The sequence below is a fragment of the Dromaius novaehollandiae genome, chromosome 9 (assembly GCF_036370855.1).
Source record: "Dromaius novaehollandiae isolate bDroNov1 chromosome 9, bDroNov1.hap1, whole genome shotgun sequence".
NCBI classification, from domain to species: Eukaryota; Metazoa; Chordata; class Aves; order Casuariiformes; family Dromaiidae; genus Dromaius; species Dromaius novaehollandiae.
In genome coordinates this window covers 15628777-15656631 of record NC_088106.1, presented here as the reverse complement: position 1 = coordinate 15656631, position 27855 = coordinate 15628777, and the positions used below count along the sequence as shown (strand labels likewise).

The 27855-nt window shown below is 44.6% G+C and overlaps 1 protein-coding gene across 5 annotated transcripts in view; it reads left to right on the top strand.

Moving 5' to 3' along the window:
* The window catches only part of LOC112981678 (probable cation-transporting ATPase 13A5), a 44542-nt gene that overhangs the window by 759 nt on the left and 15928 nt on the right, over positions 1 to 27855 (top strand). For 3 of the 5 annotated variants that reach the window (XM_064516793.1, XM_064516796.1, XM_064516795.1), the window contains exons 2-15: positions 11515 to 11688; positions 12834 to 12980; positions 13202 to 13272; positions 13349 to 13429; positions 14017 to 14086; positions 16773 to 16907; positions 19333 to 19405; positions 20151 to 20282; positions 20880 to 21050; positions 21281 to 21438; positions 21690 to 21878; positions 22107 to 22168; positions 24888 to 25038; positions 26851 to 26934. In XM_064516793.1, coding sequence (XP_064372863.1) covers positions 11515 to 11688; positions 12834 to 12980; positions 13202 to 13272; positions 13349 to 13429; positions 14017 to 14086; positions 16773 to 16907; positions 19333 to 19405; positions 20151 to 20282; positions 20880 to 21050; positions 21281 to 21438; positions 21690 to 21878; positions 22107 to 22168; positions 24888 to 25038; positions 26851 to 26934 — 1698 coding nt within the window. Of the gene's footprint in view, positions 1 to 5727; positions 5951 to 11514; positions 11689 to 12833; positions 12981 to 13201; positions 13273 to 13348; positions 13430 to 14016; positions 14087 to 16772; positions 16908 to 19332; positions 19406 to 20150; positions 20283 to 20879; positions 21051 to 21280; positions 21439 to 21689; positions 21879 to 22106; positions 22169 to 24887; positions 25039 to 26850; positions 26935 to 27855 lie in introns of those variants that run through there. The other 2 variants (XM_026097515.2, XM_064516794.1) reach the window with 2 other exon arrangements.

Below are 27855 nucleotides of genomic sequence, written 5' to 3'. Positions count from 1 at the left end.
TGTTCACCTATATCTTGTTTAAATCTAATTACTAAATTTCTTCACTATCTCCTGGCTGTCTAGCAGACATGGTTAGGATACAAGTGTCCCCCTCCACTGTGCATTTGTGCCTAGCCAGCTGATAGCTCCAGGTAAAGGAACATCCTACTTAAAGGAGAAAATGATGCTGGAGAGAGAAAGAAGACACTAGGAGATCATAACAGGCTCTTTTTTTCTGAACCTGCTGATGACTTGGGAGGTGTCAAAGAGAAAGGGGTGCTTTCAGATCTGGGAAGCTGCTTACAGAGCAGGACTCACATGTTCACTTGATGTCCCGTCTCACTGCACCTCCTTGCCATCCCTCCCAACTGCGCCCAAGGTCAGGTAAATCTTGATTCAGTAGCTCCAGCCATGAAAACCAGCAATGCTCTCTCAGCAAGTCTCTAGATGAATGAGGTTTTACTAGAACTTTCATTAACATTCAGTTGCCACTTACAGGCCAGACAGGGTTTCTTGTCACTGTAAAGCAGCAAAACTCTGCAAAGGTCACAGGAACTTCACCCTTGAGCACTGCTACTGGCCTTCAGCTCCTTGCTCTGACTCTCCAGACCTACCACTCTGTTCCCCCTTGTGACTGCCATTACACATAGTACACTGCAGCACCATGTGCCAACATACACAAGGGCCTTGACCTGCCTCTCAAGATGCTCTGTTGCTGCTACCATTAAACTTTTGAAGCCTTTCAGAGCACAAGTCAGACAGGACCATTCCATCCTTTCGAGAAGGGTGGCAGAACCAGGAATGTGGCCTTGACAGCCTAGAGCTCGAGTCCAAGGCTCTGAGCAGAACAGGCATTCATGAACCAGACCTGTCCTTCTCTGTCCCAGTGACCTGCCTGTTGGGGGGGTCAGGCAGCGTATCTTTCAGGGAACAACATGGGGACATGTGGATTTTTCCATGTTAGGTTTGGTGGCCATGACCTTGTAACAGAAGGAGTCTCTAAAGGGCTGAAGGCACAATAGTACTGCTTCCAAAGTTTGGGGATGTCAGTATTGCAAATGCCATAGGCTGATGCTGTCTGCCCTCTGCCCTGCACCTGGAAAGTTGTGCCACAGGGAATGGGCCCTGGCCACTGACAGGATCCTCAGCAGAAACGGAGAATGTCCCCTGGAGCAGCCCAGGACCAGTAGAAATGAGGGATGTCACATAGGCACCCTCTATGCCCTGGAAGGCCGCTGGAATGAGTGGCTGATTACCAGCGCGTATCCTGTAATGTGGACAGTGAATACTCAAGAACATGTTGTGTTGTTACATGCGAGAGACTTTAAACGCTTGTTGTACCTACCTTTTAAACTCCTAGGGAGATGAGATTGCTTATTTGCCTGGAATATTTTGTGCCTGATTACCTGTATAGTTTACACTGAACACAGACTGATTTATTTGCTAAAATAAATATCAATTTAATTATAAATCTCTTTTTGCCTCTTTGGGGACAGAGGGTGCTATTTTACTGCCTTCTGTAGATTGCCTGCTGGTTTCTTTGTACCTCAATAGAACCTTTTGGCATGGCTACAGCTTCACATTTCCTTGCAGCTGAATGGGCACCTGGTGCTTTAGTGAAAATAGAGCTTTATTAAATACACAAACAAGAAAAAACCTGAAGAAAACTAAGGTTGGTCTCGCTGTGCACCAACAAGGAAGAGAGTTCAGTTGTGAAATGTGAGAGGATAAAAAAGGCAGGCAGCTCCAGCATGTCCCTCTCCTGTCTTTCCCTCCCCTGTGCCTCCTTCTGCCGTGTACCGTGGCTGTGGGCAGGGAGCTTGTTGTCCTCCAGATTTGTCCAGCTCAGGATCTGCCAAGATCCCCTGTGTTTGACTAGGCAGGTGAAGAGGGATTGGGGCTTTCTGTCTCCAGGGGCTATTCAGGGCTGGAGCTAAACTGAAGCATTTTGGATTGCCTTCTGGGTGGGTTTCCTTCTCCGCTGCCCTCCAGGGAAGCCAGGGGCACAGCTTTCAGGTTCGACACGTCAGTTAGGAAGGCTGCGAGTGCTCCCTGTGCAAAATCTGCATCAGCAGCTTTGCCTGGCATCTCAGGGAAATGGTGGCGAAGGCAGAGCTCTGAACAAGTTCTCCAGGGCTCTCACCTTGCACTTACTCCCCTTGCAGTCTGAAACACCTGACTGTGCCATACATCTTCAGCACCTGAAGAAGCCAAGGCAGAGATCCAATAGACCCCAGCTGCCTTCCCTGCACTACACTGCAGTCTCTTCCCTGCACTTAGGTTGGCAAGATAACCAGGTGCAGTAAGTAGATAACTAAGATGGCAGCCAGCCATTTGGTTTGAGCCCAGCCTGGTGTGACAAACCCACTGTCAGCAGATGGAGCTGCTCCAGAGAGCTATGTTGGAGCATTTTATACTCTTTCAGGTCATCTGCATGCAAGTGCTATGATTTGTTTGCTTTACTGACAACAGGTGTGTTTTACAGCAGTTCCCCAGCTTGTCCCAGGGGGTGTACAGCTAAAGTGGGTACATCTCCACCACGCAGAGCAGCACTCTCCACCTGAGCTCACCATGGATGAGCTAGCCCAGTACTGGAAGCAGCCTGGCCCCTGAAAAGTGGTGTCCTATCTGGACTAACCCACTGTCCCCTCCAGCAGGTTGGCTCAGGGCATGTGGAGTGTTATGGTGGTGCACTAGAACACTTCTTGTACCCAAAGCATGCACAGTGCCTGCAGATACCCACTGAGCGTTTGAATCCTTTTGCTGTTACAAGTTCACTGTGCTTACCAATAGCATGTTTCATCCACAGTTCTCAAGAGACCAGGACAAACTCGGATGACTTTTAAGTTATCTGTAAATCTTGCTCGCTTGGCTTCATGACCTGTGAATAAGGTGAAGAATGCAGTTATTAAGGCTGTGGTCTATTTACAAGCTCTAGAGATGTCAGTCTTGGACATCTACTAGGACTGCACTCAGATAACCCACTCTGTGTGACAGCTGGGCACACCTGAGTAGAGGCAGAACAAGGGTATTTGGAGTAAGAAGGCCAGATGGTGACTGGTAGGGGTAGGACACTGCGGTAAAGGGTTCAAAATCAAAGCATGGTGTTGCCTTTCAATGGCTTACGTTCAGCTGTTCAACACAGTTAAATGTTTTGAATATCTTAGTGTTAGACACACACCACTTCTAAGCATAAACAAGACTGGAGCCTAGGGAAGGAGATAAAGAAGAGCATAATGATGGGAACACCAGAAGAAATACAAAACCAGCAGGATATAAGCAAGAGAAAATACAGCTGGGACTGAAGAAATGAGTCCTGACACACTGCTGTGTAGGTGTCTCATAGGAGTGTGGTTGGCCCCAGGAATAAATATCCTGGTCCTGCTAAAAAGAGTTACCTTGATCTGAAATTCACTTTACAGAAAGCACTTGCCCCCCTGAAATTAAATTCTGACTTAGCCCTTGTAATGTAAGACTTAACCCTTCAGCCTTCTCTCTTCTAGATTAAACAAACTCAGTGATTCAATATTTCTTCATGAGTCTTGTTTTCCAAACTTCTCATTTTGTCATTTGGACTCTCCATTTAGTTCACACCTTCCTAAAGCCTGAACTCCAGCCAAGACCTTGCTAACAGCACGTCAAGTGGAATAATTTCTTCCCATCTTACAGATTTCACCGTTCTCCTGTTTCTGTGACTCAGAACGACAGTTGCATTTTTGGCAAGAAGAAACTCAACCTGCAGTTTGCTGTATCTCCTTTTCTGACATACAGCTATCTCCCAATTTTGTACTTGTTTCCTCTAGCTACTAACTGCTGCATTTTACTGAATTTCATATGATTTCAGACTGTTTGGCCAGCATCCCAAAAATCATGCTGAATTGTCTCATTCCCCTAAAGTAGGCACTTCTCCCAGCTCAGTGTCATGAGCACATCTTCGTCAGTCTCCATCCTATTATTCAAACTCCTAATGAAAACATTAATGTTTTGGGCCCCATAGCATGGACAACCAACCCCCACACCTACTTAGAGTTCAACCCTTCAGCCTATCATAAAGGGATCCTATTTTCTGGTACCGTCATACCTCATGAGGAGTTGTGTCAAAGCCTTACTGAAGTCTAAATACACCACATTAGCTGCATTTCCTTGCTCCCTGGAGCATCTCCCTGTCAGGACAAAATGAGATTGGTTTGATAGGATCTTCCTTGGACCAATCCATGTTAGTTTCTCCTTTTCACATTATTATCCCCTAGGTACTTACACACTGACTGTTTAAGAATTTTCTATCTATGTAGTTTTCATCTATGTATTCAAGTTGTCTCCCATGGCCTGTAATTCCCTGAGTCTCGAATTCCCTGAATCCTTCTTTTTCCCCTTCTCATGTACCGGCACCACAGCTCCGTGGGACAGGGTCTGGAGGTCTCCACACAGCTTGGGGAGTGCTTTGCAAACATGGGCTGCAGTGGTTGCAGTAAGCACCCTGCTGCCCCATGCAAAGGAACAGCTGAGAGACTCAAGTCCAGAGACTGGAGATCATATTCATGTAAATAAAAAACTCTTCACCGAACATGATCAAAATACAAGTACACAGAGCTAGTAAAACCACCCTGCAAATAATAGCTTACTTAAGTCCCTGGAAAATTACAGAGGGTGTTGCGTGATATTAGGTAATCACTGTTGTCATCGTGCGTTGCACTTTATCCCTTTTTGTAGAGCTTTTTGGCACAAGACTGTCCTCAGAGGACACAACAGAAAGGGCAGAAAAGCATTTCTTCTTAAAACAAGGGAGTGGAATGACCTGAAAGCGTAACATCTGTGTGCAAGAACTATATCTCTCCATGGACTTTAAATCCCCTGGTCTCATCAGTGGTGGTGAATTTCATTCCCCTGGTTGATCCAAGCAGGGTTTTCTAACAGTCTGAGCAAACTCAGGGCTGTTGTTTCCATTTACACAGGCATGTACTTCTTACCAAGATAAAAACACAGCACATTTTTCCTGCCAGGATAAATGTTTGTTCTCAGACTTTGTGACAGAAGGAGAATGGGGGGAGACAGAGCAATTTCAGGCTAATGCCTGAAAACCATCTCTGACACCACTGTGAACTGGGGTACGGGAGAATAGGAGAGACAGAACAGGGTTTCAAAGCCTGCCTGCAGCTGCTGCCCGTGCCAAAAGGATTGGTGGTAGGAGCCCCCAGTATCTCTCTGCCCTGCAGTAGTTCACACCTGGCGCAGTTTAGATATCCTATCAATCAGCTGGGCTTCCCCAAATTAGTCATCCAGGCCCTTTGCTCTTTTCTTGTAATTGGGACACCTTGAACATGCTGATTTGAGGCAAAGCCATGAGCAGTGGGGAGGCTGAGACTAGATTTACATCTAAAAATCATTGCTCTGTCATGCACCTCCACTGGGCTGAAACCAAATCTTGTCCTCAGGGTAGATGCCTTTCTCTGATGTGTTGGAAATAACCCCCAAGCTAACATGGCTGCTCTGGGATCAGCTCTCTGTGGTGCCTTGGCACTCTCCCACCCTTTTCATTTCCCTTTGAGTTCTGCCTTGAGCCATCTCCCTGTTCAGCGGAGGAGTTGGCTCCCAGGGGCCCTCCCACCTTTTGCCTCTGGCACTCTGCTTACAGCCTTTCCCACCTGGTGAGTGTATCAAGGATAAGAAGTAGAGAAATGAGATGTTACATAACCCAGATACTTAAAGAGCTTTACACATGAGGGTGGATTTTCTTCCCTCTCCTGTGAGCCTAGCAGCAAACACATGTGCTGTGAAACGTTCAAAGGCAGCAGAGAGGACAATGGTGAGAGCTAAACTTAACACCGCACTGAGTTCAAGTCAATAACAGCACTTGACATTGCTCGCCCCCACCAGCAAGAACATCTAGAACTGAAAACAACTCAGGCTGATGGAGGAAAAGTTTTGGAAGGATCATTATATGCTTCTCAACAAGGATGAAGAAAGTGAGCTGGTAAGGAGTAGGGGACTTTGCTGGGTTTGGATTTTCTTGCACGTCCCTTTTCCCATAGGCTGGTTTCTGATATGCCTCTGATTCCTCTTTGTCTTCACTCCCTATCAGGGACTCTCTCTTCAGCATAGGCTTGGTGAAGGCAAAACTCTGGATCAGTCCTTGCTGATTTTGAGATTAGTTTTTGACAAGGACTAAGTGAGAAAAGTACCAGTTCAGTCCAAAGGCATGAAACATGGAAGAGAACTCCCTGCTCACCAGAAATTATTTGCTCAGGGAGAAGTGTCCCTTTCCCCACTGTCTATTCCATCATCTATTCCAATCTAATTGTGTCTCTCTAATACAAAGGTACCCTTTCCCTTACTGGGTCATCATGTCTTCAGAAAGCATGTCACAGAGAAGATGCTTAAAAAGGAATTTCATCTGGGATAATTCTCCAGAGCAGTGATTAAATCATTCCTTCTGACATATTAGGGTCTTGGCTGCTGCTTGACAGGTCTAGAAAGAATGGGCAGATGAGCAAAGTCTACTGCAACTCTTATGGCAGGAATCACTTGCTCTTCAACCTTTTTTAGAGCTTTTTTAGAAGCACTTACAGAGCAAAATGCTGGCCTTAGAAGACTTTTGATTAATGCTAAATTGAGTATACCTCTGGCTTTGATTGTGGTGATTATGTTTGTGCAGCAGCTTGAAATGGCTGTGCTGAGGAAGTGCCTTGCAAACACAGTGAAATGGAAACTCTTCCTCTAGCTGCTAACATGTTGTGATTGTGGAGATCCTGGTGTGGGTGAGAGGAAGACTTTCTTCTCAATAGTCTGTGCAGAGAACAACTGGAATCCAGGTACTGCCAGTGCACAGAAGTAGATGCCTCTGCACAGGTATGCAGCACCTGTATTTGCTAGACACATATATGTGATGCATGCGCTGGAAGGACAGCAGCATGCTCTCCCATAGCCAGGAGCCTCTGTCCTTCGCATGCAGGTCGCTGCTAGCGGTTGCTTCCCAGTATCTCCACAATGTCACTGTTTGCCCAATCCCAGAGACTGAGAAAGTACCTCCACCACTGAGATACAGGTGCTCAGGGCTTGCACAGGTGGGAGAGAACCTGCTCTGCAGCAGGGGTCCTCATGGGGTACTAATAAGATCGAGGCTTCAGGTCCCTTGGTTCTCTCTAATAGATCTTTGCCAGGTTTTGCTGCTGATATGGCACACATGAGCTTGCTTTGACTAGAGAGCCTGGGGCAGTTGCAGAAGCCTAGATTCAGCACAGAATTAAAATCCTGCCCTGGAAGACAGGTAATGACTCAGCTAGTGCTGATCTGTCTGTGTTACATTGGCTGCTACAAACAGTGTCTTTTAGTGAAAGATCGTTAGCTGGCACGTAGTGATGGCTCTCACGTATATTATTGCTAGCATAGGAAGCAGTGATGACACTGACTCTGTAAGCAGAACAGAGGGCCAGGATGGATGGGTGAAATCAGGCTGTTGCCACAAGCAATCTTTTAGTTGAGTGCCTGGGCTCCTCAGTTGAGCTGCACCCAAATCCAGGAGACATTTCACTTGCCCTGGCTGGCTGGTGGCTGCATTTCTGCTGGCAGAGAAGAGCCCTGGCTCTGCCCTTGAAGCTGCTGAGGCAGCCTGCCTTATGCAAGGCTATCTAACTTGGGCTGGGAACAGTTTTTTGTAAGAAGCTTCATACTGTCCTTTTTGCTAGAACCAGAGCAGCCTCACTTCCAGGTATTATACTTCTGGAAAATATTTTTTACAACAAACAGTCCCTCGCTTGGTAGGGGGGAGTGTCAAGGAACTGTTAGTTCTCTCAGTTCCTGGCTTCAGTGCTTTCTTGTAATGCTGCATGACCATTAAATCTGCAGTTTCTGGGGATAGCCTGTACTCTATCACAGACTTCTTTTGTACATTGCCTGTGCTGGATGATCCAGTTGATAAGGGGCAGGACATAGGGCCAGTAATGCCCTTTGAGCTGCTAAGCAACTGCAGCAGCATTAATTTGGGAATAATGAAGCTGCCACTAGAATCTGGACATGGTCCATCTGGTTTCAGCAGATTTTATTACATTCCTTGCTGTAGCCCTTCAGCTGAAGGCATCTGGCTGGGTTTCACCTCACTCTAAGTCTGGATTTTCTTCTAAAGGTTCCTCTTGGGCCTTTCTCTGAGGATCACTCAGCACTTGCTTCTGAGGGGACCCAGGTGACTGAGGAGCTATTTTTCCATCAAAGACTTGTCTAAACGATACTTTTCATGACTCGTTGTTCGTAGTGTCTGCAGAACCAAGGCTGGATGTTCCTTCCCACTTGTTCTGGACTTGAGGCCAGCCACAGGATGGGGGCTACTGATTAGCCCCTACCAGCTCTTGAGGGACCCTGGCTGGCTCATGCACCTTCCAGGGCTGGCCACTTATGCACTCACATATCACTATTGACTGCACCAACCAAGGCTGCCTCTCCTGCCACCCAGGGACTGGGCTCATTACTTTAATGACAGGACTGGGTTCAAGCTCAGCCTTGTGATGCAGGTTGCCCTGTGCCAATGGAGTGATGCGGACCAAGAGTGACCCAGCTGTGCCAGGGATCATACAGCCTGTGGGAAGGGGGGCACCTCTCCAGCAGCCTGAATGAAAGGAATTCATGCCACCACTTTGCTTGTTCAAAATTGCATCTTTTAGACATTGTAAGGTGTACCTTGATGGTTATCTTCCACCATGTCTTTGAGGCATTTTCTGGTTCCTTGGTTACTTTGTTTAACATACAGCCATGTGCTGCAGCATGGTAGCAACAGCATGTGTTCGGTTCATGCTAGAAATCTGGATGATCTCACTGGTGTCTCCCAGCCTTATGCTCTCCCAGCCTTAATGCAGCAGCTCTTTTGAAGCCTTGGCTCCATATTTGACTGCAGACTTGATCTCCTCTAGATCTTTCTCTACAGCTGCAGATGAGCTGTGGTCCCATGCACCTCCTATCGTTCCAGCCACAGCCACGACAGACTTCCTGCTTTCCAGGACTGCATTTTGAATGTATTCTTAAAAATCCCACTATTAAGCAAATGAAAATTGCCATGAATTTTCTAAGTTGTGGACACTAGTTTGTCCTCCAAACCTTAAAACAACATCTGTAGTTATTGGTTTAAATTTATGTGACCTTTAAAGAAATAATACTTCATATACAGCAGGGCTGCACATTTAAAAGCTACCAAGTTGGTTTGAAAGGAATTTTGTCAGCCTGGTACTAAGGGCTGCATGATTATCTTAATTTTACTTGACCTGCATTGATTTCAGCTTAGTTTATGTTGATTATATTCTGAGTTCAGATAAATCAAGCTCATTGTGCTCTTAAACCTAAATGGGTGCTTACTCCACTGTCTTTAAATCCTTTCAAAAATTATACCTGAAGCTGAACCAGTATAATTGTTTGTATAAGCCCTCTCCAAGTAGTTCCTCTTTGAAAACTCTGTCCTACGGAGCAGACATTCCAATTCAGATGCAGCTTTTTAAATTTTTATTCTTTTTACAATTTCAAAAGACCTTTTCACCTCCCAAATACAGAAGCCGTTTCAATAACAGGTTACACTGCCCCCATTTCATTATGTACTTTAGTTGGCAAGCTTTTCTGGAAAGCTTTCAGAGCCTTCAATATAGTCAAGAGTAGAAATAAATGAAAGGAAATGTCCTCATATTAACTCTGCACACATCTGTGAACTTGCTCAATACCATCTCAGGGGCAGGTGCATCATGCATATGCTAACCAGTGGGCGGATCAGTAATTGTTATCTGTGGTCTGGGTTAGGTATTTTATTGTGGTGATGGCATAGCATTGCTCCTGTAGCTTCTTGCAGGGGCATGTGCTGCAGCACTGTCAGCAGTGGGTGACTGGCAACCTCTGCTGTGATATAAGCAATGATGTGTCAGGTGTAGGTAGGGGAACACCTGCAGCCACTCCCCAACAGAACTGCCAGCTTCTGCCACAAGTCCTTAGCGTGGGCCTTTTCCTGTCCTAAAGTGAAGTGGGAGGAATTACCCGGAGCTAGTTTTTTTTATAGGTAGGGGAAAAAGTAGAGAGAGGATCAGGGAAGAAAAGAAATGTATCAGTGCGGCAGGAATGGAGAAACCTTACTGAAAATAATTGATTTTTCTAGAAGAGGATCCAACACAAAAAGAAATAATATTTTTCTAGTTTTCACTGCAGCCTTAAAACAAATAATTTGTTTGTCCCAAACAAGTGCTCCTGTTATCGACCCCAGCGGGGTCAACACAGAGCAAACCCCATGGCCTCTGCCTGGTAATGGCGGGGTTTCTGCCCCTGTGCTTGTGGGGAGGCAGAGAGGGGCAGAAGCATGGCCGGTGGAGCAGGGGTTAGGGCAGGTGGGGTGGCACCTAGCAAGGCTGGTGCGTTATTGTCATGTGAAAGCCAGGGCCACGCTGGGTGGCAGGGATGCACTGAAAGCCACCTCTGGGTTCACATCCCCTGGTGCTGTGAGCTGCCTCAGCCGCTTTCCCCTGGAAAAGTAGGGGAGAGCAGGTGCACTGTTCTCCCTGACACTTGGCAGAGCAGAGCTGAGGTGTGCTCTCTTCTCAGAGCACTTCTGTGGTCGTCAGGGGGTCAAAAGGTTGGAGTGAGCATCAACACCCCTGTTGACTTAGAGAGCTGGATTTCACTCTAGGCATTACTTCCTTTAGCAGGGTGTGTAGGTTCTCAGCTGCAAAGCAGCTGTGCCCCGAGTGTAGAAAAGGATTAATTGCATTATAGGCAATAAAGTTACTGTTAGCCCTACAGGCAACTATAAATCAAACCAAAGTATATAAGAATCCAAAGCTTGTCTCAAAGGGGGGAAAAAACAAAGCAGGACATGACTTACAAATCTCCTTTATGGACAATGAAGCACTGCTATGAGTGCGGAAGAGTACTGGGCCATCAAAGTGGAAAGACAAGTAGCAAAGATGACATATCACCTGAGGACTAAGGTGGAGGTTGAGAGTGCAGCAAGCTGAAAGAGCCCTTAAGTACTTGTTTTCGAGATGTGGTGTTTATGGTGGAAAAAACACACCTATAGGTACCAGACATGGGAGGCGAGGAGCTGCTCGAGGGCTTGAGAGCTGTACTTTCCTAGAGGGACATTCTGTTCCTTTTCTGCAAGATGAATTTCTGCAATTGGCACCGAGTTCACACAGTGATACCCTCCTTGGTTCCAGGCAAATAGTGATATGGTGCCACTGCAGAAGAAGTCAAGTGAAGTGTTATCATGACAGGTCAGCTTTAGTTTTGATGGTAAAAGCTGCAGAATCAAGTTAATTCTTCAGAAGTCCAAGGAGAGAGCTGATATGAAAATGCTCCTCTGTTGGCAGCTGCCTGGCAGCATCTTCCTTTCAGCAGCTCTGCTGTACCCTTAATTACATTATATCAGTCAGCAAACTCTTTCATTTCTGAAAATGACCTTGGGGCTTTAGAGGGCCTCAGTCAACAGCCTTTCTTTTCAATAAGCGTGTGCTTCCTGCCCTGATGAACAAATGCCAAGGTCAAGCTTGTTAACAAAAATACTTTCTCCTTGCTCTACAGGAGATATTCGGCTACAAGGCACAAGGCTACCGGAAGGCCTTGTGCGTTGCTGGGTGCATCTTGTCCTGCGGGGCTCTGCTACTGCTGTTTTACTGGAAGCCAGAATGGGATGTGTGGGCAAACTGCATCCCCTGCAGCTTGGAAGAAGCAGATGTTGTGCTGCTTAGAACAACAGTAGGTGGACCCTTACAGCTTATTGCTATTAGCAGAACCTATTGTTTCCATGGATGGGGCAGCTTGTCTTTCTTTGCCAGCATGATGTAGCAGATCAGTAACATTTTTCACATTTGGAAGTGGAATGGCAAAGGCCTTACAGGAGCAAATGATTTTATTTGCAGAGTTCAAAGAACTACGTAGAAATTTTGATTATCATAACAATAACCTGGGTACTTTGTCTGAAGGCTGGATACCATGTAGACTTCCTACATTTCTGCTGTCCAGCTGCAGGGTCCAGCAGCTATCCCCTCCCAATAGCATGTCCTGTACAATAACTGCCTGCTCCTTTTCTTTATGTACATGAGATAGTCAGATTGCTTCAGAGGGGGGGATCATCTTCAGAAGCTGTAGTTGTTAGTGACCCTTCTGCTTTAAACCTGTTGTGAAATGCTGAAGGGGTGGATTTTAGAGAGCTGGATTTTAGGCATTAGTTGTATTACAGGACTCCATCACTGTAAACTAAAACCCAACACAATTCTACCAGAGCAAATACTTAATGCACACTTAACACTCAATACAGCAATGATATCCCTAATATAAACACACTCGAACCACTTAATGAGTAATCTGTTGTTTATTGTAACTAGTTATATCAGGCCATATAGAGTAAAGGACAATTCATTCTGACAAGTGCATCTGTAGCAGTAAACCTGAGCTGCTTTTGCCTGTGGGTATATAATAGGTATAACAACATGACAGGAGTGAATCTGTAAAGCAAAGTAGCTGGTGCTGAGGACTGGATGTACACACTAAGCTGTTTCAGAGGGCTTTTACTTCCAACTAGCTCTAGTCTGGTCCTGTAGACTAAATACCCAGTAGCTATTGAAGTGCATCTTCCGATTTAGTTTCATGTTCTCTGAAATTCCTCCACAGCATGAATCAAGGCAAATGGAGATGACTGAGAAATTGACTTCAAAGTGTTCTCCTGATTGACACTAAAGCATGGATACCAAAATACCTATTATTATGGGCTTACATTTGCTATGATTGCAATGACTCCACAGCACTGAAGTTCTTTGGGAATGGCATAAAGACTTGAGTCATGAAACATTATTGCAGGCAACATATTGGACTTGTCACTGAACTCTGCTCTATTTCTCTAGGATGAGTTTCAGAGGTACACCAGGAAGAAGGTGACCTGGATTGATTTGTCTGCATTGCTGCTACCTGAGGGCAGTCAAACAGATAGTCCTCTTGTAGCTGATAAAGATTCTGTCATAAACAGAGCCATAAAGAAGCCACAGTTAAAGGTAAGTCATCTATAAAATGGAGGAGAAAGGGCCAGGAGATGGTGAGCGAAGTATAAGAGCCAAAGCACCTGCAAGCTCCCAAAGATGGTCTTCCAGCATGTTCCCGCAAATCCTCTTTATGAGCTGCAGTTTCTCCCTAGAACATGGAGAAAAGCATCTATAATATAATGAGGTGTTTTTACCTTAATGGCAAAAGGAATTTTTGGTATTTGATCTTGCAGATGAAATGTGTCCAGGTGCAGAAAATCCGTTATGCTTGGGACTTTTCTGTAAAAAAGTTCAAGAAAGTTGGGTGAGTGTGAACAGCTCGTTACAGAACCCTTAGTGGATGGGAAATCCCTTGCCTGAACTCTCTCCTGTTATCCTAGATCGTTAGAGGACAGCAACACATGTCACAACATACATGACAAGTTTGGAGCTGGCCTGACAAGGGAAGAACAGAAGATGAGGTACAGTCTACATGATTTCCTTCCTGATCAGTGTTTTTCTGATTTAAGTAGACATGAGCTAATTATGAACCTGAGAGAGTAAGACATACAAATTCTGCCTTTTAAATTCATCTGAGCTTCTTGCTACTCACCTAAGTGGTAAGGTAGTGTAAACAGCATGGGTGACATTAAAAAATGTGCAAAATTATCCCTCTCTCCTTACTGAGTTTTTCTGTTCTGAGTAATGCTACGGTAAATGCCACCAGCTCTGGCTGGGGTTTAGGGCAGAGCAAATGTTGTCTGACTTCTTTTGCCATGATCTCCTTAAAAGTCCTCAGAAAAGCTCATCATGGCTTTCAGCAGAAAACTGAAGACCTTTTCAGCAAAAAATTAAGTAAACTTCAGCTTCTGAGTAAAATCTCCTCTTTTTTTTTTTTTTTTTTTTTTTTTTTTCTTTAATTGTTCAGCCACAATAGTTTCTTGACAGACATTTGTCCTGCTCAGCCTGGAGTTACTTTTTTAGGTATAAGTGTTAATGTTTGCGTGCACAGTTTTCTGCAAGAAGTCTTACCCTGTAGCACTGGGGACTCTTCTTTATCTTCTTACAGGCAGCTGGTGTGTGGGCCTAATGCCATCGAAGTTGAAATTCGCCCCATTTGGAAATTACTTTTTAAAGAGGTTAGTAAATCTGACTGCCTTTCGGTGGTGCAGATGTGACGTGTTTCAAAGACTTCACCTTGGCACGCTGGGATGGGTCAATTGATGCCTTACAGGCGTAAGCCATGGAGGAAAGTTGATAAGCCTCCTTTATGGCTATAGATGGTAATAATATTTGCAGTGTGTTTTGTGGCAGAAGGTTGTGGGGAAGAATATGTAGCTAGTAGGATATACGCTGCATACTTACAACATGTAAACCTTCTCCTTATGCATGTTTCCCTACTCAGAGAGCTGCAGTTTGGAGGACTAATGCCCTTGCTCTCCCCTATATAGCCCCATGTTCCTGACTGAACTTCTCTTGTAAGCTGGGTGGTCTTGCCCTGTGACTGAGCAGTGACATGCACCTGGAGAGCTCGTGCCTTCTGCAACTGCTAGGGCAGACCACAGCCATATCTGTAACTATGTCCTCCTCTCATGTTGGCTCTTGATAACTGTCTTCAGTGAAATTTCATTGGTACAACTAAAGCTCACTTGTTCCTCTAATGGCCTTGTTTTAATAGTGTCCAAATATAGTACAAAGAATCAGAAATGCTGCTGCTGGGCTTACCAGTGACCTTAACAGCAGTGTAAATTGGGAGTAACTTCCACAGTGACATTTACATTTCACTCATTTTACACCAAGATAAGCAAGAAATCTCTATCTGACTGCACATAGACACACACTGATGGTGCAGCCGTGCTACTTGAGACTACGAACTCGTGTCTCCTGAGACAAGTGCAGTATTTTGGATGGAGACAGTCCAACAGTAAAAGCGTATGGTTTGGAGGAAAGGACTTAAATGATTCAAAAAGTACTGTTTCCCTGGACAAACATCCACCAGAGCATTCCAATCACAGGAGGGGGAATGCACCTTTTACCATAGAGGCACAATTTAAGAATGAGGGTAACTTTTTTTTTTTTTTTTTTTTTCCCCCCGAACTACTGCACTAGGTAAATATTTTGTCATCTTAAATTTCTTTTGTCATTTGAACAAGAAGTAGGACCTCTGATTCTGTATCCTAAACTCTTGGTCTCCCTACACAGTGCTACACAGTTGCTGTTATGTGTATGTGCTTTAGAATAGAAGTAAACACATGCAAAATTAATATTTTTGAATTGTTTCATTTGTCTAGTAACTTCCTTTTTTCATATGACAGAGGCAAATCAATTTTATTGTCTATGTAAGCAGACAAGACCCATTGCAAGATTAATCTTCCTTTACAGAGGACAAAATAAACACATCTTGTGGATAAGAGGAGAGATGCATGTGTGGATGGTTACTTGATGAGTTTATATATAGAGATGCTGGACAAATATTTTTGCTAGCCTGTAAGCAGAGTTTTTGCAAACAGTGCATTATCTCATATGGGTACACATTAAGGGACTATGGATACAATACAAATGTCTTTAAAATGGCTATGAATGATGGGAATCAAAGCTAGTATGTATCGTGTCAGTGTAGTCAGAACCATAAGTGGAGTTTGTTTGAAATATCCTACAAAATACATGAAAAACTCCAGGGCTCCTGAAATTAGTTGGACTTTGTATTTCCAGTCTTTCACTGTACCCTGGAGATGATCTTGAAGAAAACTCCAGTCTAGCACTTTAAAAAGCTTACTTAATATGAACTTTTCACTTCCATCCAGGTTTGAGGCTTCATGTTTGAAATATTAATGGTTATGCCTGGAGGCAGAGTGGTCCTCATAAGCCTGTGTTATTTCTGTCCAGATACTGTTTCAGTGGCTGAGGACTGGCATCCTGATTTAGTGTTTGTCTCTTTGTCCTAGTGAATGTCGAAAAATGTATTAAATTTTCGCTGAGGGACCAAATTTGTCAGATGAATAATTCATCTCAGTTCTAATCCTTATGCAGATGGCTCTTTCAGTGGCTATTTTGGTTATGTTAATTCTACAGGCAAGTCTCTCATTTGTTTGGATGGACAAGTAGGGGGCAACTACCAGAAAAAATTCATCTACTTCTTTTTTTGTTCGAGTTAGATACCACAATAACCAAAATTATATTCTCAGTTATAGACTTCAGTAAGGCTAGTTGCTGATTTAAAGTCAATGATTAGTACAGGAAGGCTGATACAATGTACAGTAGCCAAAAATGTGTGAGCAATTGAGTCTTCATTTTGGCTATAGTCTAAAACTGATTACCTGATGGCTCCATAGACCTTAGTTTCTTCTTCATCGTTTTTCTTTTTCCATTAAAAAAATCATATCCACAGTGATACTTTCTTAAATCGCAAAGTACTAAAAACATTTACAGCAATTCAGTCCTTTCTTTCGTATTTGGATAGCGTCTCTTGTGTAGAGATCAGAAAATCCGAAATAGCAAGGTCCTCTTTGTTAGCTGGCTACAGTGGGAAATGAGCCAAGTTTAAGCTGGCCAGCATAGTTGGTGCTGCATAGTAACTGGATAGCAACAGCTTTTAATTACAAACAACTTGGACTGCGTGTAAGCTGGTAAGTTAGGAGATGGAGTCTGTTAATGCTCTGAAACCACTGTGAAAGAAATTTGGCTTGTGATAGCAACATAATCCTTTAAATTAGTGTTTAAGACATGTAGACATCGTAATGAAATGTTCTCGCCTCTTCCCATACTCATTTGCTCCTGACGTGTGTTATGTCCATCTCCTGACAAGTGTTACATTTGTGTTTGCAGATTTTAAACCCCTTTTATGTGTTCCAAGCCTTCACCCTCACTTTGTGGCTGAGCCAAGGTTATATTGAATATTCTGTGGCTATCATAATCCTGTCAGTCATTTCTATTGCCTTAACCGTGTACGACCTCAGACAGGTGAGTCTGCTGTTCAGCCTGCCGGCTTCCCATGCTGCCCTCTGGTAATCATTTCATTTATCACAGACACCGAATAAGTAGCTATTTCCATGTTCTGTCTTTCTGGATATTTATTTATGTTTTACTACATATTCTGCTGTATTACTACAGATTTATTCCCACAGAAAATTACGAAGTTCAAACCAGGTTGTCTTGAACTTCCCAGGAATTAGGAAAGCAGATTGAAGTTTGATAGGTGGGGTTCATAAGGCTTTGTGGAGGTGGAATCTATCCATTAGTCCACATCCCACCATCATTTTTCTTAAGATTTGTTGAATAGCAGGTCTTAACAGAAAAAAAGAAGCATGATTTTTTTTTAATTCTCAAATTCTTTCGTCACTTTTGTCATAGAGTTCTTTAGAAGCATTTTTCAGCAGTCTCAGCTCATTCAGTCTTTGAACTAAAATACTCACCTGTGATAGGCCTGACATCCTCAATCTCTACGGCAAAGGAAAATACATGAAGTTCAGTCTTTCACAATATTTGCTTGCCATTGAGTACCTTCATTCAGCTGGGATGAGTGAATAGGTGGCCTGAGGTTCCTGGTGCTTCCTATTAGAAATGCAGAGCTCTGCCTTTGAAATCACTCCCTTTAGTCTCTGCCGCTTTAAATACACAGAGAAGGTAATAGGAACAACAACAACAAAAAAGATACAGTAAGGAAAAAAGGAGGGAAACAATGAAACAATGAGAATGAAAGTACAGGCAAAGAGGAAAGAAACTGATAGGAACAGCAGTTTACCAGACAACATTTTAGTCTCTCCAGGCCTGTATTTTAGATATCACACTTCTCTGCATTTTCAGGACTTACAAGTGAAAAAAGGAATGAAAAATGATGTTAAAAGTCTCTAATCTATTTAGGAAATTGGGAAAATGAACTGAAGATTCTTGCGTCCTGATAGCTGTTCTGCTAACTTTCAGGAAAAACATGAGTTAGAGGACAGCGCTGAGATATCCAGTTCCCATGGACTGAGTGTGATGTGCCATACAGTGGGGTGAAGGGAAGGCTGCTGTGGGGTGCACTGAGATAAAGGTCATGCTCAAAGCCTGCTTAAGCCCTCACAGACTGCTCCAAAACCAGGCACACCTTGCATTGCCTCCAAATTCACCCTTCCTGCACTGAATTACTGCGGAATGGCAAGAATTAGCCTTTAGAAATGCTCCTTGAGTATAGCCAACTGCTCTGTTAAATGCTACCCTTGAAGAGGTAATAAATTGCCTTCGGGGAGCTGGTTTGAACTAATCCGGCTTTCCCCCGTGCTGGCTCAGGTGCCCAGCACCTTGCCCTCACATGGGCTCGGAGGGCTGGGGCGCTGCACAGGGAGGGTGTGCAGTGCTGACAAGGCACTCCTGCCCACCCTGCACCTTGCCAGAGGCGTGCTTTTAGTGCTGTGGCTTATTCCAGCCCTCATGCTGGTCTCAGCAAGATGTTCTGTGTATACCTGGGGCTATTGCCAGCACAGGTGTGTTGGCCAGGAATAACATTTTTGTATCTCTGGCTGAAATCTGTAGGCTGCATAGCACTCCCATGTTGAACCAGCACTCACATCCCTTTAAGAGCACCTTTGCAAAAAAAGTGTTGGTGCCACATCCCAGTATTGCAGAGCACCAAGAGCTGATGCGGTCTGTTCAACTTTCTTTGGCAAGGCTGGTTTTATTGTGAGATTGGTAATTTTGGCATGGAGAATTATAATGCTTGGGGCCTCAGGATATTCTTCAAACTGGTTTAACATCCTTACAAGAACAATGCTGATGAAGAAATCCACACTTGGGGATGAGCTTTTTTGCAATTGCAGTTTTTAAATCAAGATAACACATTCTCTCTGTGTTCACACAATGGTAGCTGACTTCATCATTATCTCAGGATATGTATTTGCCTGAATCAGATTGCAAAAAGCGGTGAAGTACTGACACCCAGCTAAATTAGAATTTCTGTTTTTCTTCTTGCAATGGCAGTTTTGTAATGATAATCTTTACAGCTTGGTTGTTCTAGTCATAATCTCCTAGCAAGGATAAAACTGACACATAAAGAAACCCACCACTGAGGGACTGCAAATACTGACATTGCAGCTAAGGAGATAAACTCTACTTACTCTGGAACAAGCCAGAAGTAGCACCTTGAAAGCTGAGGGACGTACAGTGGCATCACAGGGAAGTGAATAGAAAATCAGGTCCATGTTGTCACAGCAGCTTGTTCTAGATCAACTCTGTGAGCTCACATCCTTACTTCCGATAAGGGGTGTGAAACCTGCCCTGGGCAATTCAGTCAAGTTCAGTTTCTGTGTCGTTAGCTGATCACTGTGTTGTTAGATGATCACTAAATTGTAACATACTGCTTAATGTGAGTATTGGTGTTTCAACACTCAAATTGCTTTCCAACCAACAGCAATCTACCAAACTGCATGACCTTGTTGAGGTGCATAACAAAGTTGAGGTTACAGTCTGTATGAAGAACAAAGGTGAGTCATCTGTGTCTCATCATAATTGCTAGCCTGTATAATTAATGTGTTGAAATGTGCCTGGAAATTACACAGCTCATGTTGATTTCCAAGGAAGGAGCGTACAGAGGGCCGGTCACAGCAGAAACGGGGGCAGAAGGAGGTGGGCAGGGCAGCGAGGAGAAGCGCAGGAGTAGCTGTGCGGCACTCCGTAATGATGCAGACAAACCTAGCAGTTTGGGTTAAGAATCAAGAATGGGTTTGGAAACTGAATTTCAGAAACAAGCAGCTAGATAACAACTCTGGCCTTCAGAGACCTGCGTTCCTGCGCTGCTATAGGCTACTTTTGCAATCTTGTCAAGTTGCTTGTGGGTGATTTTCAAAGAGTCCAGAAATACGGCACCCATTGAGATATGGATTTTTTTCCCCCTGTATGCCCTTAAAATAGAGAGTATAGCATTTTTCTGCCTCACAGATTTTGAGATGTGTAACTACTAGGGTTATGGGTGATGTAAGGGCCTTAGATAGGTTTTCTTGGTCTGAGTGTTTTATAGACACTAAACAAATAAAGCTTCAGACAATGACTTGGAGGCAGATATTTAGACAGGGCCTATCTTTGTACTGCTGCTTTTCAGTCAGTTTTCCTAGGAAACACTGGTCTTATAGCATGCAGTGCAGAAGTTAGGTGATGCTATGTATGCCTTGAAACTTTTTTTATTGCTCAGAACTTGCGCACAAGCGAAGTTCATTTTATATTGTACTACAGGTTGTGAAAAGCTGGAGTCTCGTTACTTAGTCCCAGGAGACATGTTTCTTTTGGATGGAAAAAAGTTTTCTCTCCCATGTGATGCAGTACTGATTGATGGGAGCTGCATTGTAAATGAAGGCATGCTCACAGGTACAACCTTGGAGTAAGAAACGCTACCACCTCCCAACAGGTCTTCCATCAGGCAGCTGCCGCTATCTGTTCCGATAGTGATTTGTTTGCTATTTGTTAGAGCAGTTCATGGCAGGAGGAGGAAAACTATGACTTGAATAATTTACACTTGTCTTGGGCTTTTGATCACTACCATAATGTAATATACATTTCTTCTCTGCATGAAAAACAAGTAGATTTAATACACTTTCAGGAGCAGAAAGTGTAAATGCTCTAATACACAGCATATGTATCTTTTCTGAGTTTTAGGATTCTGATCTTGCAGCAGTTCTGTTCAAGGATAGGTGTCAATGTTGTACATAAACATCTAGTGGCTACAAGGCACGAACTTGGGTTGGGGTAAAATTTAATCCAAACTCAGTGACAGGAGAAGCTCAGAGAAGCTGATGTACCTTGAGACTAAAATTATAATGGTTGTCACCATAAATCCACCTGTGTATGTCCATGTCCAAGCTAATCAGGCAAGCTTAAGTGCCTAAAGGGTGCTGTCATTTTTTTAATATGCAGAATCAAATTTTTAAATCCCGCTTAAGTGAAGCTGCACAATATTGTTCTTAGGTGAAAGTATTCCAGTTACTAAAACTCCCTTGCCTCTTACGGAGAGTCCGATGCCCTGGAAAACCCACAGCATGGAAGACTATCGGAGGCATGTCCTCTTCTGTGGCACAGAAGTCATACAGGCAAAGCCAACAGGCAGAGGGCCAGTGAGAGCTGTCGTGCTGCAAACTGGTATTTCTTTTATTTTTCACTTCTAGAGGAAAAGTCTCAGCCCAAGGGACTGATAGGCAGGCTCTTTACTCTTTTTAGTTTAAATTAAGTGTAGATCTGTTGTCTCTGAGAGACATTTGTTCCCATCTGATGGCTGAGGGATGCGTAATGCTATCCATCCCCTAACAGAATTGATTTGGACTACAGTGTTGTTGTCGGGTACGCGATGCATGGCACATGTCTTCACGCAGGGTTCAATACAGCTAAGGGAGACTTGGTGAGATCCATCCTCTACCCCAAGCCTATGAACTTCAAACTCTACAGAGATGCCTTCAAGTTCATTGTAGGCCTTTCTTTAATTGGCATACTTGGACTGATCTACACAGTCTGTGTATTTGTCTACCACAAAGTAAGTACAAGTTATGCACCTCTGAGCACTCGGCAGCTCGTGGTCTTTGCAATATTGCTCACTTCTGTAATCAGTGCTGGGAAAGGGGGAAGGAGGGACACAAAAAGCAGATTACGATCCTCATCCCGGGGGGCAGGGCTTGGCAGGTGCAGTCCCTCGGCAGCACAGCGGGGTCCCCCGGCGGCGGCAGGATGGGGCGGAAGGGCGGCTGTGCCCACCCCGCTGTAGCCTGTTGCTCTCGCTGTTTGCAGAAGCCGGTGGCAGAGGTAGTGGCTATGGCGCTCCTGCTTCTCACCATCTCTGTGCCTCCCGCGATCCCCGCTGCTTTGACAACAGGGATTGTTTATGCCCAAAGGAGGCTGAAGAAAAAGAAGATTTTCTGCATCAGCCCACAGAGGATTAATATCTGCGGGCAGATCAACCTTGTGTGCTTTGACAAAGTAAGGCGCTTTCCGCAGCACTGAAAGGTGCTTTGGCTGATAGGAATGTGGGATTTTTTTTTCCCCCCCACTCCATCTGCCCTTATTTACTTCCAAGGACACAGTCCTCTACAGGTGTCTGTGTGGGAGCTTTGCCCTGGCCAGGAATGCCACAAAGGACCTCTGGGGCTGTGGCAAGGAGAAGAGGGTGGGCAGTATCAAAGTAACCAAATATTTATTTAAATTTAGACTGGCACATTGACAGAAGATGGACTGGACCTGTGGGGTGTCATCCCTTCAGAGGGAAGCCGGTAAGGAAGGATTTAATTTAGCGAGGAGTTCATCTCCAGTGCGAATGCAGTGCACAAATGTATGGTTAGCAGAGAGGTGCTTGCACAGAATAAAGAGAGGGACAGCAAATAAAATGTAGCAAAGATGGGTGCATTTCGGAAGGCGGAGGTGCTGAGGGTCCCACGCTGGACTTCCTCGCCACCACCTCCCACTCGAGCTGCACACATCCTCCCCCAGCACCTCCCAGCCTGGCTCCCCCTCTCCTCCGAGAGGGGTCTGGGTGATGCTGCAGGAGATGCAGTAATGAATGTGTCACTGCTAATTCAAGACAAACATATGGCGTAGAAGTCAGCAGCAGCACGAGTGTTTGTAATTACCCTGAGGGGATTTAGACAATATGCAGAGCTTTCCAATTATGTCATTCGTAGCATAATTCAATAAATATTCTTAATCTAGTCAATAAACCTTTCATCATTTAAGTGTTAGGATAATGCTTCTTCTGTTGAAATTAGCAGTGTTGCCAACTTTGCCCATTCAATCTCTCCTATCTTCTGTAAACATTATGAAAAAATCAGTGAGGCTACAGAACAGACTGCCCCAGCCAAGCCCATAAAGCTCAAATGTGCTTAGACTCCCTTGCACCCACAGTGGAGTCCATTTCAATTCCAAGCCCAGACCACACTGAAATCCTCAAGTGATAACCAGTATGTAAATAGTAAACTAGACTATACCCAGAATTGTACCATTTAATCAAATCACTAATATAATCAACATGCGGTGCAGACTGCATGTTATGCCAAACTCGAATATTCATCTTCTGCAGTAGCCAGGACAAATCATCTATGCCTTATCTACCCCTGGATTTTATTAGTAGTTGCTAATGTATCAGGTACTTCAGCCCCAAGGAGATAATTATATCATAATGAATGAAAGGATGAGTCCATTGAGAAAGGAGAAAAATGACATTCCCAATAATTCTGCACAGGACAGAATGAAAATTACTATCTGATGCAAATTAATGAGAAGAGATTAGTTAAGTGTCATCCAGTAAAAATTTCTTCTACTAAGACCAAAACATAGGCATATAATACAGTCTCTTCCTGCTCCCACCCCGTGACCCAGGGAGGTCACACTCAGCAGCTGAAGAGGCCGAAAGTCATGGCAATGACAGTGTTATTTCCACTGAGCTAGTCTTGCAGGAGCATCTGCTCACACGAGCTGCAGAACAAAATTGGATATATATATCAGAATAAATTCAGATAATAGAAAATTCTGTAAGGCGACAGAACATAAAAATGTCTTTGCAGACATGTCCAAACTTCACCTGCTGGGAACCAGTGCTGGTGGCTTGCCAAAGCACAAGGAGGAGCTATTGCTGTCTGCATTGATCTCGTTACTGTATTTACATAATTACTCTTTCTTAAACATTCATATTCTTGGACATATTATAAGAATAGTTGTCAGCTAATCTGAATACTGCCAGGCAACTACAGTAAAGGAATTCCATTTAACTTGTAAAATATCCTATTGTGCATTTAATAAGATATAAATATTTGCTGGTTTTATATGGTATTTAGCAGTTTCATAGCATCTTGTAAGTGTTAGTCAATTAATAAGCCAATTATGACCAGACTGAGACCAGATATAATTTGCTGGAAAGAGAATAGACCCTGATGGCCCAGAGGGACAATAGGTGCTGGAATTCATTGTTCTTTTTGGTAGAACTGCTAGATGTCACACTGCTGAATTCCAGATGCATTTCATTGCTCCTGTTCTACTAATGCGGTAGTTAGTGGTAATCAAAGGTAAATATAATATTTTAAATTTCTCCTTAGTGTGGCAGCCTAAATGGTAATAGGCTGTGTTCTGGTCTGGCAGACATACAGCCTGCCAGTTTTTTAGAAGGAAAAAAATTTATGTGAGAAGAGAGGACTCTGCAAAATAACTTTCATGATAAAATTAGAGCCATCACACAGCCCAGCCTCATACATGTTCAGGCTGTACTGCAGGGATAAAGAGTGAGTGTACCTCAAGGCTTTCCACAGAAAAAAAATTGATGCATGAATCTTTTATAGAGTGCCTCAGTGTAGCTCAGTATGTGTCAGTGAACTTATTCAATTTTAAAATCAAGGTGAGGGACAAGCAACCAGCTTCTGTGGAAACGCAGATGTAAAATCTGCTAGTGGAAATGAAGGCTGCACCCTCTGGCTCTCCCAAGGGGCTTGCAGGGGTGCCAAGCGCTGACCACCGGCCTGGCAGTGCTCACCCACCCACGGTACGTGGCATGGGTGTGAAGGGCAGCATGGAGCACAAGGCAGAGCAGACGCATCACGTTTCCATACATTCAGAAGATTTTTGCTATGGCATATTTCTGAGTATCTTTGAAATTCCTACTGCAAGCTATTTCTTTGCAGGCAGTGTCTTCTCTTTGCATTATCTAACGCCCAACAGAAATTGCCAAGCAGGACTCCCAAGTGTCTGTGCTAGCCACTCTGTTTTATCTTCTCAGTTGTTTAGCATCAAGTTGTTGAACTCTGTGCCAATTAATTATCGGATGCTTTTTGGTCTCCTGACTGCATCTGACCTGTTATCTGAAGGACAAGCAGAACAGTGCTTTGCTTGCTGTTATTGGGCTCAGCTCCACCAGACTCAGCAGACCAGCACCTGTATCCACAAGCTGAGGACCTGTCTCTGCATCCCTCTTGCAAGCAGTCCCACTAACCCTCTGCTTTTAACCAGGTTTCAGAAAATCCATAAGTTTCCATCCAGCACACCTTTGCCCTGGGGACTTGTGTGTGGAGCCATGGCAAGCTGTCATTCACTGGTGGTTTTGGATGAGAAGATACAAGGAGATCCGCTGGACCTGAAAATGTTCGAGGCTACGCACTGGGTAATGCGACTCTCCCTGCACGCATCCAAACCACAGACACCTCCAACCCAGCCAACGGGGTTGACTCTTAAGTCAAGCTCAAATACCTGCCTTTAAGGGAAGCTCCTTTTCAGTGCTGGTCATAACAGCCCTGTCTTACTCTAGGCAGAGCTGGAGTTGGCTTTGTTATTTCTAATAACTGTGTGGCAGGTTTGCAGCACTCCAGCAGCCTTTTGATACTCTAGCAATTGTTTTCCTCGGGGCTGCTTGCATTTGGTCTCTTAATTTGATTTGGAAACAGCAGAGTAAGGAAGCAGAGGGGGAGCCTGGTCCTGGCTTCCTGGAAGCAGGGGCTCAGACCCCACCATGGCCACGTGGTGCAGGACAGCAAGCAGCCAAGGGAGTGCACAAGCAGGTTTTGCATGCCCTTATGCTAGGGGCTGTTTTCTCTGATTAACAAAGAGTCGTCTCTGTGTAGAAAGCAAGGCTGGAGCTGCACGACCAGCAATTCCCTGAGAGACCTGAGGGGAGGCGGGAAAGAGCCTTGAGGCCCCTGCAGGGTGGTGGAGGGAGTGTGACAGGAGCCTGGAGCAGCACAAGAAGGAAATGGCTGCTCTTTGCAGACTGTCACGGCTCCCTGTGAGCTGCTGGGTGGCACTGCAGGCGGAGGCAAGGAGCGGCTGTGCCAGGGCCATGCCCAAGGGATGCCCTTGCCCGTGGGAGCATGGCTCTGCCAGCTGGTGCAATACCCGTGCTCCTGCAGCAGGGCTGGGGCAGCCACAAGCCTCCTCAGAATTGTCGGTGGTCCTCTTGGTGCTGCACCGAGGTCATCCTGGGAGAGAGCGGATGGAAGACCTGACACAGCAAGGCAGCGCTCCTCTTCCCTTGTCATCACGCAAGAGATGCGGTGAGCTGGCCCTGCCTTCCTCTCCCTCCTCCCAGCTGTGCCCGAAGCAGGAGGGGGGTCTTGGGGCATCGTAGTTAAATACCCCATCATCTTTTCTCCTCCAACGTTGTGCTCCAGACATTAATCAATAAGCAAAACAGATGGCAGGTTCTTCAGCAGCCCTGTGGGGAAGGCACTAGTCCAGTGCTCACTCCTATGGAAAAACGTGCAGCAGCAGAGCTGCACACCAGCAGAAGGGGAATGCAAGGGTGAATGAGCCTTGGCACACGTAAAGGAACAGAGCTGGAGGGCTAAGCAGCCCACAGCTAAAATTGCCATCCTGCTTCTGCACAGTACATCAGTGAGAGTCTTTTAAAAGCAAGAACCTAGAAGATAAAATTGGCTAGATAAGGATAATTATTTCTCTTTCCCTTAGTCATTGATCTGTCCAGGCATTAAATCTATGTGGAACTGCAGTTCAGAGAAACCACAACATTTCACACTTTTTTTTTTTAACTCTCAGTAAGGCAAAATGTGCAGGAGCATGTCGGCTTCTACTAAGGACAAGGCTGCAAGGAGGCTGTCACTCGTGATGGGTGGAAAGCTGTGCTAGATTATAATGAACCACTTCTACAGCTTGCAGCCAACAGTAAGGAGAAAACATGCTCCCATGTGCTGCTGTTCCTGCTTTTAACAGACGGGTGTGAAGCTTAAACAAACAAACAAACAAAACCCAAACACACCTGTTGTCAGAAACGTGCAGAGAACAAAGACGAACTGATGAAAATTTGAGGGTGGAAATTGCTCTTTGCAGCACAGATAAGTGATGAGGCTCCCTTAGTGAGCTCTGTGAGCTGGGGGTGGCCCAGCAGCTGACTGCTTTGTTGTCAGATTCCCAGTGGACACCAGCACCCTGAGACAGCACCACTGATATTTTTCTTTTACAGGAAATAGAGGATTGCCGTGCAGCTCCAGATGGGACCAGTGGTCTCGACACTTTCATAGTTAGACCTGGACCAAAGGCCAGTGCTGTGAGTTCAATTCTTTTTGAGAAAGAATATTCTGTGTGAATATTCTGACTATTCTATTTTATCACACAGCATATGTAAAGTCCTAGCACATGTCATGTTTACCTTGGCTAGAGGCTGTAAAACATGTCGCAGCCGCTGTTTTGGTGCTATGCTGCATCTTCCCCAAAGCAGGCCAGCTGTAAGCTTTTAGGGCCTGGGAAGCAAATTCTGTTTAAACTGGAAGAGCTGCTGGGCTGGGCATTTTGGCCAGCCTCTTTGGGGCTGCAGAGAGAGGGAGAAAGGGCAGCAAAGCTATCTCTCCCAAGAGTTAAATAAGACTGACAAAAAATTAAAAAAAAAAAAAATTCAAGGACAAGAAGGAAAAAAATGCTGGTAAGACACTGGAGACTAGCAAGAACAAGGTAAGCTGGAAGGACAGTGCAGAAGAAAGAGCAGCAATGTGAAAGAGGGGCTGTAGCAACAGCCATGGGCAGCAGCAGAGCCTTGCTCATCTCTCACCAGCGGGAGAGAGGTGTTAAGGCAAGAAATAGCTATTGGGGGGGGGGAAAGACACTCCTTTTGGTGGTGGGCTCTAAAACGTAAGCAACTTGAAGAAAGGCTCAGGTGTCTAAAAGCTCATAATTTTCAACTCTACCACTTGCACTAATAAAAGATACTGACTTATTTCTAGGATTGCTCTGCTCCGTTGGTATTGTCACTGTAACACATCGCATGTCAGTGTCTACATTTGTAACTCCAGGAATCAATATACGGTTGTTAAGAGAAACACTGAGACAAAGCCTGGAAAACACATTAAATATAAAGAGCAGCACTGAGGCCTCTGGGAAGTATTGCTGGGAAGCCAAATGTGTCAAGGCTGTGGTTCCTAAACTTGCAATCAGTGGTCTGATCCCACAGGCAGAAGGCAGCAAAAGTGAATAA